General features: G+C 39.6%; 1 protein-coding gene across 3 annotated transcripts in view; it reads right to left on the bottom strand.

Annotated features, from left to right (window-relative positions):
- The window catches only part of SHPRH (SNF2 histone linker PHD RING helicase), a 60,878-nt gene that overhangs the window by 2,464 nt on the left and 45,932 nt on the right, over window positions 1-12,482 (bottom strand). For 2 of the 3 annotated variants that reach the window (XM_077350629.1, XM_077350648.1), the window contains 9 exons: window positions 11,130-11,355; window positions 9,487-9,630; window positions 9,030-9,131; window positions 7,171-7,242; window positions 5,820-6,008; window positions 2,709-2,801; window positions 2,393-2,479; window positions 1,315-1,493; window positions 331-411 (listed from right to left, as the gene is read on the bottom strand). In XM_077350629.1, the coding sequence (XP_077206744.1) occupies window positions 331-411; window positions 1,315-1,493; window positions 2,393-2,479; window positions 2,709-2,801; window positions 5,820-6,008; window positions 7,171-7,242; window positions 9,030-9,131; window positions 9,487-9,630; window positions 11,130-11,355 (1,173 nt within the window). The remainder of the gene's footprint in view (window positions 1-330; window positions 412-1,314; window positions 1,494-2,392; window positions 2,480-2,708; window positions 2,802-5,819; window positions 6,009-7,170; window positions 7,243-9,029; window positions 9,132-9,486; window positions 9,631-11,129; window positions 11,356-12,482) is intronic. The other variant, XM_077350638.1, reaches the window with a different exon arrangement.

Below are 12,482 nucleotides of genomic sequence, written 5' to 3'. Positions count from 1 at the left end.
ACAGATGTCACGTTTGTACCCATTTCCATCCCTAGGGCCGCGCCAGATGTGTCCCACATCAAAAATAAATCAAACTAATGACAAATAGTGTCAATGTTTTAAATGTTATACCTGGTATGTTTGTAACCAAATCACGTGATAGATCTGCAAATGCAGTATCAACTTAAAGTTGAGTCATAAAGGCCTTTGCAAATGATCAGCAAATGTGGTGTGTGGCTTCTAAAGGTGGGTGGGCTATCTGTCCTAGGTAGCTATATTTGTACATTTCAAATTATAGACATTCCAATACATATAATATTGCCCAAGACAGAGAAATTGCATTTTATTTACCTTCTCTCTACAGTTTTCAACATTGTCTGCATTCTCTCTTCTATTGTTGCTTTTATTAAGAATCTGTGAACAATTGTGGGTCTGAAATGGAAAACATTAAGAAACAAATTAGCACTAGTTTGTTATGCTTAACCCTTTTTACCCCTTGTTCAGTCAAGTCCATAGACCATGACGGTTCTAAGAACTGCTTAGCTGAGTACATTTTAAAAATATTTCAATCTAAAAAATTAATGGCTATCCTAAGCCAATTGCTACTGCAACACTTTACAAGGGAAACAAAGTTGTGTCTACAAAATACTAGTGTAGCAAAAGCCACTATCTTTCCCTTCCCCTCTTTGTGGAAGGAATACACACATTTTCTGTAAGAAGCAAAATAACTTCCCTTTATAATTGTAAATACAGCTGCCAATGAAAAACATTTGCACTACATGCAACATTAGTAGAAGCCTGATTCCTAGCACGACTTTTTTTCCCTATGGCCAGTGTGATAAGGTGGATAGTGCCAGACTAGGATATGGGAGATGCAAGCTTGAATCCTAATGCTGTCATGGAAGCTGAGTGACTTTGTGCCAGTCACAGACACTCAGCCTAACCTACATCAGTGTTTGTTGTGGGGATAAAATGGAGGACAACAATGTAAGCTACTTTGGGGGCCCATTGGAAAGAAAGGCAAGCTATAAATAAAATATGTAAAACATTCTAACTTCTTGATGGAAAAATTAGAAAGACAAAGTATCAACTTCCTATATTTTCCACTGTGGGAAATGTCAACATCCCATCATAAATTCTTCAATGCCTCTATTTGAATATATCTACAGCACAAAGTGCAGAACATGAAAAGTAGTTCTATCGCTACCAACAGGTCTCTGCTCTCAAGTCACTAGCAGTTAATTAAAGCATTTATCATTGACACTAACCTCATTGCCAACTACTACAAGAAATCTGACTAGCTAAGTCAAGCCGCATGACAACTGTGGTACTAACTTTGTTTGCCCAATACGATGCACTCTGCCAATAGCCTGTAGCTCATGTGCTGGGTTCAGTATAGGTTCCACCAAGAGGACATGAGTTGCTTCAATGATGTTTAACCCGTTGGAACCCGTATGAAGGGGCAACAACAATATGTTGATTTTGGGATCATATTTAAACGCTGAGAGATTTTCCTGAAAGAGAGAAACCCCCTTAGATTTCTATTTTCAAGAAGAAAGTAACTGAAATTACTTTCACAGGACTGAAAAACCTGTAGGGGAACACTTCAACCTTTCAGGACATTCAATAAGGGACCTTAAAGTAGATGTTTTACTGCAAAGGAACTTTAAGAACAGACTAGAAACGGAGATTGCAGAAATGCAAGTTATTACAACACTCAAAACAATGACTCAACAAGGACATAGATTTTTTAAATCTCACTGTGCATGCTAACCTCATTCAACTCTTATATCCACATTCTTTACAATCCTCTCTTCTTTTTAATGTATATTATTTGGGACAATGTGACTGTAAGGTGATGTTAGTAATATGTAATGTAATTTCGAATTTAACTCTTGTCTCAGGACAAGATAGTTGCCAGCACAGCTTGTCACTTGCGGGGATGCTTCCACTCTTGGGTGGAGATGCATGGGGCCAGCAACAACTGGGAACCTGTCTGTCATTAATTACTAACATGGACAGTTTTATTTCTCCAATGTTTTTGTGAACTGCAGCTGAACTCAAAAGGACTGATTGGCTGTTTTAGCAAAGAATCATATGGCTTAATTTGTATATTATGACAGAATTTACTAATTTGCCACAATTTGCTTTTGCTTTATATCTCCACTGTTATGATAGTTTTTAATTTAATCTGAGGAAGAGTGCATGTACATGAAAGCTCACAGCGGAATAAATTTTTGTTTGTCTTAAATGTGCTATTGGATTCTATTTTGGTTGTGTTGGTTAATGAAGTTTCAGATAACAAATCGGTTACTGTATCTTTGGAGATTTTTCTTCATTCACCAATATTCTGTTGTTCCCAATGACAATTACTCTCTATTACTGTATTACTATAGAAACCTAACTCACATACCTGGAACTTGTTAATTCCGTTGATCTGAGCAAATACCATGTTGTTATCATATAGAGCTTTCGCAATAATATCCAGCACATCTTGCCACTATAAAAAAATAAAATGTGAGAGACATTTCAGTGATGAGAATGCTGCCTTTATTGAAACAGATGACCAAAGTAGCTTAGCTAGATAACTCTCAGTATTCATGAGACAATAGAATATAATACTTTAATACATTCTAATATCAGCTTAAATCAGAATTCCTAGCTAATAATCCAGTCACACAGCTCTTATAAAGTAAAGTACATTTCAAATCTAAGAAGTTTGAAAATACCGTTGAGAAAACAAGGGATTTTGCTCCAGGGTCTTTGAACTGGATTTTCTTCAGAGTCCTGACCACAGCTTCAACTTTGGTGGAATGACTACCCTTTGAAAAAGAATGCATATTTATTGTATTTGTATTTGTTTACCCAAATATATTAAATTTTGTTCTACCAATTTGTCTTTAACCTGAGTTACACATTTTTCCTTCATACAATATAATGATGAAATCAGATTTCTTGTTGTTGTTAGGTGTGAAGCAGTGTCCGACCCAACGCGGCCCCATGGACAATGATCCTCCAGGCCTTCCTGTCCTTTACCATTCCCCGGAGTCCATTTAAGTTTGTACCGACTGCTTCAGTGACTCCATCCAGCCACTCCATCATTCTCTGTCATCCCCTTCTTCTTTTGTCCTCAATCGCTCCCAGCATTAGGCTCTTCTCCAGGGAGTCCTTCCTTCTCATGAGGTGGCCAAAGTATTTGAGTTTTATCTTCAGGATCTGGCCTTCTAAGGAGCAGTCCGGGCTGATCTCCTCTAAGACTGACCGGTTTGTTCGCCTTGCAGTCCAAGGGACTCGCAAGAGTCTTCTCCAGCACTAGAGTTCAAAAGCCTCAATTCTTTGACACTTGGCCTTCCTTATGATCCAACTTTCAGATTTCTTACATGCCCCTAAATACCTCTTTCACTAGGAAAGCATATTTTCCAGTCACTCCCTTCTCTGTGATGTGGAACAAGGGCATGTATGCTTGTAGGGCTCGGCATTTGGATATATGCAAGCAGAAATTAGCTGTTTCGGGTCAGCTCAGAGATGCCCAAAATGATGCAAAATACTCCCAGATTTCTGGAAGTTAAATTAAAATTTATCCCAAGAATTTCATGAGCATTTTGGGGAGGTGCAGGAGTGAGGAAGTAAAGAGAAGAGGTAAGCCCAGAAAACAGATGTTAATTGGTATGGTCTGGTAAGACATGACCTTTACCCTTTACATTTTAAAAGGGAAAAGATCAAACTTCCCCTAGTCTTTTCATGCTGATTATGTCCTCTCTGAAACCTTTTTTTCCTTCGTCATAAAACAGTGGCTAGATAGCTGACAAGCTCCTGGAATCCTGCAAGGCTTGGCTGGCCATACCCTCCCCTCCACAACTGGGGCATTTTTTATTAAAATTGCAATTTAATAGCATATTCTATAATTATATAGCAATATGTGCCACAGGTTACATGAATCCCTAGATTCAGTATTTAGAAAACTATGTCTCTATCCTATCACAAGGGGATGAAATGGCCACTGAAACAGCCAGACTTCATGGGAATCCAGGAGTATACCTCTTCTTTTCCAAGTGTGCATGGGGGGGGGGGGCGGCTCTGTCACCCCTGATGTCAGCAGCAGGAAAATGTCTCTAGCAGGGACAATGTTGGCAAGCTACATCCAGGGTTGACAGCTTCTTTTTCCTCTTTCCCTCCCCTTGCTGCATGGGTCTGTGTGTGTGACAAAAATAACAGTCCCAAATTCCAATGTTCTGAAATGTTTTCTGTAAACTGCCAAGAGCCATAGGGAAGGCTGAGAGAGCCTGGATATTACTGCTCAGTCAGGACAGCTGTATCATGGCTGTGATGAGCCCAAGGTCACCTAGCTGGCTGCATGTGAAAGAGTGGAGAATCAAACCCAGCTTGCCAGATTAGAAGCCACCGCTCTTTACTACTACATCAAGCTAGCTCTGATTCAGGCCTAAATCCTCCTGTGGATGTTCGGAGACAAGACATGCGCCAGGTGGGAGGGACAGTCAGGTATACTCTTGCCCATAACTATGCACAGATGAACAATGGGCAGTGGCACAGCTTGATCTGTCCCCTCTCTTCACAATGAGAAACCCAACAATAAAAAATCTAGAATGATGAATTTTGGGACAGCTTTACTGAGTCTTCCTTGGAACAATGAATGCATTATATTTGAAAGGTGAGAATCAATGGCCACCATGTATGAATAATTAATTCACAGAATGGGGTTGTATCTAAACATACTTCAACCTGCACTGTGCTGGGAGAATTTACCTTTTGTGCCTCTCCCCCTTTCCTTTGCAGCCCATGCATGTTAAAAAGATGCCTTGTGTGACTAAAGAGATTCCAAGAAACAGTGTTGGGCAAAATGTGAGTCTACAATTGAAGAGAGGAAATCAGGGCGGCGGGGGAAATCACCCCCACTCCCACTGGCAGAAATACCATTCACTTGGTGGACAACAAAGAATGGATACAAATGGTCTGCAGAGAAAGCCAGTGTGGTGTAGTGGCTACAGTATCAGGCTGGAATCTGGGAGATGGCAGTTCAAATCTCTACTCTGCCATAGTAGCTTGCTGCATAGCCTTGGGTCAGTTACTCACCCTAACTGATCTCACAGGTTGTTGTGGTGATAAATGGAGGAGAGGAAAATCATGTAATTCACTTTGGGGGATAAAAAAGGATATAAGTGAAGTTAAATAAATTATAAGAAGTTGGGTGATTATGTTCTAGGAAATTTTAAAAAGACTAATGCTACAAATTCTATAAAAACAAATGGAAACTTTGTTGACTGGAAATCAGTTTAGCTGATTCATCATTTCCATAGTTAAGTGTACTCTCAAAAACAAAACCACTCATAGGATAGCTAATCCATTTTTCTTTATAGTATTTGCTTGTACAACAGCAGTAGCAAACAGCTGTGTTCCATTATACTTTTTAACATAAATGTGTGGTTTTAGTGGAAATTGCTTTGATATTTATGAAGCTATCATGCACATCATACATAGAAAACACTGGCAAATGAATGTAACTGAATTTATCAACTCTAATTGCTTCAACTTAAAAACTGACAATGCTAATAAATTAAGTCTCCCACATGCACTACAATGATACCAAAATGCTTAGGTTTGGCCAGATGTTTCCAGTGGTATAATATCCGTGGAGATGACATGGGTGAAGTATATGATGAAAGTTCTTTGGAAATTCTAGTGATTCCACTAACCCTGTTTCTAAGAAAGTGTACATAGATCTGAAACCTTAAATAACTTTCTAATATTGCCATATGAAATGCAAACACCCTTTTAGCAACATGAGGAAGTTACATTAAGTATTTGTGTTTATTTCAGCTAACCTTCACAGGCATATCATCCTCTTGGTTCGCAGACTCTGCAGTGAAGACATACGATATTTCTTTATGCGATGTTGTCTGCCTGCAGATGGCACACTTTATTGAACTTCTGCGGGTGCCAACACTGTACTGTTCTATAATAATAGCTATGCATTCATTACAAAAGCAGTGTCCACATGTCAGTACTGCCCACTGTGGAAAAGAAGAAAAGAGCAAGTGAATGCAACAACATGTTTATGTGACCTTGCTGTTCATGTAATTATGCTAATAAAAAACTCAATAAAGCTTAGCAGAGAAAATGTAGTTGAATATGTAGCACAGAAATTGTCAGTCTATAGAATATATATTTTACTGATGGAATAAGAGAAAAACCTTAAATTTCTGAAAGTTTCTATGGCTTTTCTCTGAAGAAAGCCATTCTGAGAAGCAACCAAAACAATCTTGGGCAACCAAAACAATCTGTTCAGAACTTGCTTTTAATAGACTATTTTTTTCTATCCCGTATCCACTGTCCCTTGCTTTGTGTGTGTGTGTGTTTGTGTGTAAATCAGAGTCTACATGTAGTGAATGCTGGTACTGAATCTATGGAGAAGAGTCCTTTGTAAACATATCTTGTATAGGCTTTCTAAAACAGGGATCAGGTGACTGGAAGACAGGGCAGATGAGGTAATGTCCTACTCAAAGATACATGCTGGGCTGCTAAATTAAGGGACCAGAATGAACATGTGGGTTGAGTACTGAGGCTGGCTTAATGACCAAGCCTATGTCTCACATCAGAAGTACTGAAAGCTGACTGGAATTCCACGGCTCTTTTATGGTATGTTAATCTTTCGCGACTGAGCTCACATGACTATTTACATACCAGAGTGTCTGTAACAGACTTGCGCTTGAAAAAACAACTCCTACGCCACACAAAGCTGTCTTGTGGAACTCAAGTTGTGTAAATGTGCACTACGTTGGTCATCTTGCTTCCAATTATTAAAGGAGGACTTGTCCTGCACGATGCTGAAATTACACCCCCATCACCAGACTGAGGGCGAGATGTTAAGCTGCACCCCAGCCAAGATAGTCAGCCTCAGTGTCACTTAAACTAGATATTACCCACTCCAGCTAAAATCTACATTTTCAACTAGAAGCTTATTTTTTAAAACATGAAATAACTTAAGACGCTGCGTCTTAAGGCCAGTTGTAAATCCCATGCTTGCTTGGTACAACACAGCAGCTGCAGGAAGCACACATCCATACGTTCGTATGTTTAAGACTACAGGAATCCAGTTTTAAGACTGGGCACAGCTTGAATTGCAAACAAAGAAACTTAGCTAAATGTTCTATACAGAGAATTTGAACTTTTTACCTGTTGTCCCAGTTGCCGTGCACAAATTGGACAGGGCTCTGGATTCACTCCTCCAGTTGTTTTATCCTGAGACTATGTATCCATTAAACAAAGACAGTTAGCTAAGCCTTAAAATATTTTTTATAAATGAGTTTATGCTAAACATTTTTAAAGTTTTGTATTTGTTTGCCAAACCATTATTGAATACAGCTTTGCATAACTTGATAAATGAAAGCATTATACTTCCAGGAGAGAATAAAAATATAGAATATAATCAGACATCCAGAGGAATGCATTTATAGATAAGTTTCAGAATTGGTATGAAAGCTGTTTTTAAGAGGAAATCAAGGGAAAACAAGTCTACATATACCCATCTACAGTTCCCTATTTAACTACTCTTGTGAAAACCTGCAAGCTGCTTTCTAAATTTAGTCCTGTGGAATTTTAAAAATTGGGATTCCATGGAAATCTGATTCAGAAATTCGTTAACATTCAGGTACATGTACTTGCTTTTGTGAATCAGATGACACATGCAATGTCATCAGAGTGCATGTAACTCACAGGACAAAGTTCTGAAGGTCCTGGCAATCTTATTACTTATTTTTAGGCTGGCTGAAGTAAAGAGGTTTTACACTGACAGGAAGCACATGAAGGTGCTTATCAGTTACAACCTGGGCCTCATAATAAAGGGAGGTAGGTACCCCTTCACACTATTTCATGAATTTCAATTTTGGGAGATGCTTTCTGCACTGTAGAAGAAGAATTGTGACCACCGCCGCTATATGTCATATGTAACTTTTAATTGGGGTTTTTATGGGGATTTTATTGTGTTTTAACTATTTATGTTGTAAACCGCCCTGAGACCTATTGGGAGAAGGGCGGTCTAAAAATTAAATAATAATAATAATAATAATAATAATAATAATAATAATAATAATAATAATAATAATAATAATAATAATAATAATAATAATAATAATAATGAAGAGTTGGTTTTTATATGCCACTTTTCTCTACCTGAAGGAGGCTCATAGTGGCTTCCTTTTCCTCTCCCCACAACAGATACCCTGTGAGGTGGGTGAGGCTGAGAGAGCCCTGATATCACTGCTCGGTCAGAACAGCGTTATTGGTGCTGTGGCAAGCCCAAGGTCACCCAGCTGGCTGCATGCGGGGGAGTGCGGAATCAAACCCAGTTCACCAGAATAGAAGTCCACACTCCTAACCACTACACCAAGCTGGAGATAAGGAGATAAGATCACAAATCAAAGATATCGTTCAAGTGTGTCTGCAAGCTACACAAGTCCAAAACAATTTGCACCTGTTTATATTTGAGCAACACCTCCTTCCATTCAAGAAATTGAGTTGAAAAACTGCTAAGTCTCAAAAGCAATTATCAAGATCTAAAAATAGCAATGTTGGTCAATGTATCCCACGTCAGTAAGGATCCAGAAGACTTTTTAAACTACTAAGGGGTTTGAACTACCTGAAGATAAATAAATAAGCCCTGTCATATATATGGATATCAAGTACATTCTGGAAAAAAATATTTCTTACAGATGGAAGTTAAAGCTCTAAACTTCTATAATAAGCATCAGCAGCTGCATGGTCACAGAAGTGTGAGTGTGTCATTTGTCCTTTAAATCCAAACTAGGTTTCAAGGATGGAGTGAGGAGTGGGATGGGAGGTGAATTGCCAATTCTTAACAAGATTTGTTTCATAGCAGCTTCCTCTCTTAGTTAATTCCCATGCTGCATTTACCTTCAGACTCTCTCCTTTAGATATCCAAGAAACAGGAGGGTAGATGAAAAAGAAATTATATCCAGAAAGTGCTAGGGAGTTCTCTCTTACTAGAATACATATCTACAATAGGTCAGCCTTACCTTTTCTAAATTAGTGAGATACAGTAGCTGGCCCAGTTTCTTCTGAAGCTGTGATTTGGCAACTGCTTTATCATTCAAAAGTTTCACTCTATTCTGTTCTACCTAGAAAACCAATTTTACTCTTTTAGGTGAGGTTTCATTACAAGATTTAGGAAAGCATTTCTGAGGCATTTCTGTGGATAATTATTCTACTTAAATTTTTCTTTTTGTCCAGAACTTAAGTACACCATTTGTCAAAGTCAGCAGATTCAGAGCACATCACACTAGAGAAAAAAACCGGCTAAAAGGAATTCTAGCTCCTGCAACCACGAAGAAAACAAAAGCAACAAATAACCTGTAAAGATTAATGAGTTTTTAGTTGCAGGAACTTGTCTGAAATGACCAAAGGTTAAAAACCAAATCTGAACAATCCCTTTCAGATTAAAAAAAAAAAAAAAAGGGGGGGGGAGCAGTTTACCTCATGTGGCTCAATTATGTGAAGAACAGGATGGTTTGGTTTTGGCTCTTCTGGATGACGCACTCTAAGCCGTTCTGTGGCCATGGCGAGTTCATCAATGGCAGACACATGATCCCTCAAGACCATCCAATATTCATGAAGCAGCTAAGATTTCAAATATAATGACAGAACATAGGCATAGCTTAGCTTTAAAAATATTGCCTCTTCACATGCGAAAGTGAATTTCAGAATAAGTACTAGCGGAAATAACAGCTGAAATGTCTTCCTTTGCAACTACAAAGTATACTGTGATACATCCATATTCCTCTCAACACAGATAATCAGTGGAAAGTCAAAATAAGCCAGAAATGCTTCTAGAACTGTAAGTGGAGAAGCCAGTTGTTTTCACAAAGCTAAGCATACCAAACAGGGTTCTAAAAAAAACCCCACTACAAACATTGTGCGGAATTCTCACCTAGACCGTTTATGCACTGGAGGTTTCATGCCGGGCTGCAAGCTGGAATTTTAGCAGTGGCAGGTTGTTCCACCTCTTCCTGCACCCACACGGGGGAGCATTTGGCCCAGTGCACCTCATCCACCCCTGATTTGTGCTCCTGCACGGGAGCTGGGGCAGTGAAGTTCCCAGTGCATAAACGGTCCTAGTCAAAAAACATTTTTAATAAGGACAATAGTTATTCATATAGAGCTTTCTTTACCTGTTTCATATACATTACCTAAATCCTTGCGATAACAGGCTACTGCTCTTATCCTCAGATTACAGAAATGAAGTCAGTGCAGACAAGGAAAACTGAGGGGACTCGGGCAAGGTAAATTTCACAAATTAGGTTACATTAGAATTGGGATTTTTCAGATAACTACTGATTCTTTTAACTATGAAAAACTGCTTTTGCCATGTTTTGATTATTTCAATATCTGTAGATTAAGGAATATTTTTACTGAGCCTCCCAGTTCTGTGCAACAGGGTACTGGGAGAAGGTCATAAACCTTGGTGGCCTCAGTTTTAAAAGCTGGTATCACACTTGAGATTTGGTTCAAGTGGAATGTTTTTGTCACCCTACCAAATATAATAGGGGCACACAAGCAACTGAACATTATCAGGATTGGACAGATGGGAGGTACAAATATACCATTAGTCTTTGTCAGTAACAACATGTGTCCTTATGTGTCCTCCAAACAACCATACGCAAAGAGACAATTTGTTCTCCACTACTAGTACTAAAAGCATATTACTGGCTGATTTGTGTCAGTAGTTTCCCTTCTGCATTGCCAAGCCCTGGTTTTGTATTCAATAAATGGTTGTAAAACTAGTGATAAGAAGCTATAAAAAATGTCAGAATTATTCATTAAATTAAGATAACCTCCTTCTCAAAGAACTATTTAGATCTTTATCAAAGAGCACTCTGGCACTTTCAAAACAAATGGTTTTATTGGGGTAAGCATGCATGAGTTTCATCCTTTGTGGAGTATTATAGGGCAACTGTGGCTGGTGCAGAAGGCAGGAGTAAGAACAGGTACAGCTAGCCATGGTTCACCTGATGCAACCTGCCCTGTGCCTCATATGCACATCACTGTTGACTTGCTTTGCCTCAAACACTCTTTGCATGTAGTATAACTTTCTCAAAGACTTCCTCTTACTACTGTACCTTATATTCCTTCTTCCAGGCTTCAAAAAGCTCCAAGAAGATGTTGCCTTCTTCAATTGTCTTGGCATCCATTCGATGAGCTTTGGCAAAAGATAGTACAGATTTCAAAGACCGCTCCGTTTCACTTGCTGCCCAGAGTCCTCTGCTTGTGGTAGGTAAGCGGTCATCAACTAGTCCTTCTTCATCTTCTATCATCTCCTCAAAAATTGCCATCTGGCCTTTTACACTTAAAAAATGCAGAAGTACAGGAATTGGTATGAATATGAATATTGTATGAATATTAACCAAAATTCTTAGGTGAAACAAAAACATACTTAGCAAATAATTCATTACATTTTGTAACTTTTTAAAGAGTTAAGAAGGTATCTTTCACATCACCTAACTACCAGATCCTTTTAGCTAGGGATGCCAAGGTTTGAACATGGGACCTTCTGCATGTCAAGCAGATGCTCCATCAGTGAGCCACAGCTCCTCCTCTGAACAATCTAAATGCACTCTGAAAGTCACTGTATTTTAAAAAATGGATACTAGTAATTTTTACAAGAAAGCAAGGACAGGAAACATAATTCACTGAAACTGCAGGAAGGCAACAAAACAATCCTGAAGCCCAAGAGAAGGAAATCTGTTTTTATACTTAGGGCCTAAGATACAGAGGGAACATGATGCTGTAACCTTACTAAAGCTGAGCAGGTACAGGTCTGGTCAGAACCTGGACAGAAAACCTTCTGGGAACATCTGATCCAAGATGGCGGCCGGGACAGTTGCCAAAAAGGCTGCTCCCACAAAACACCTAGGCCGCCAAAAAGAAACCCCTATTCAAAACAACCAAATCTGGAAAAAAAATCCTAAAACAACATTAGACGATCTAAGGCAGTGGTCCCCAACCCGCGGGGCCGCGGCCCCTTCTTCCCTCCCCCCCCCGAAGCGAGAAGCTCACCAGGCCGCAAGCAAATCGGCCGCCAAAGCGGCCGGGAGGGGAAGCCACGGCCGCCGGCATGGCGGCGGCGCAAAGTCGCGTGCGCGGACTGCCGCGCACGCGCGTTTGCGCTGGGGCTGCCGTGTGTGTGCGGGCCCCCGGGCCGCCCTCTCCGCCCCCTACCCCGCAGCGGTCCGCAGCAAGCGGAAAGCTTGCGGACCACTGATCTAAGGAACCAGGAACGAAGCAAGAAATAAGAAAAAGAATAAGGAGGAAAGCCTTAGAATTGAAAAAATCAAAATCACAAACGGATTCAAAAGAAAAGAACAGCGGCAACTACAAACAAACAAATCCAACAAGATCAAATCAGGGAAAAAAACTGAAGAAATTACAAGGCAAATTTAAGAGAAGAGAGCCGAGGCAGCCAGACGACCCAC

This window comes from Paroedura picta, chromosome 1 (genome assembly GCF_049243985.1).
Source record: "Paroedura picta isolate Pp20150507F chromosome 1, Ppicta_v3.0, whole genome shotgun sequence".
NCBI lineage: Eukaryota > Metazoa > Chordata > Lepidosauria > Squamata > Gekkonidae > Paroedura > Paroedura picta.
Note: the sequence above shows the minus strand (reverse complement) of the source record. Positions and strands in the feature narration are given on the sequence as shown.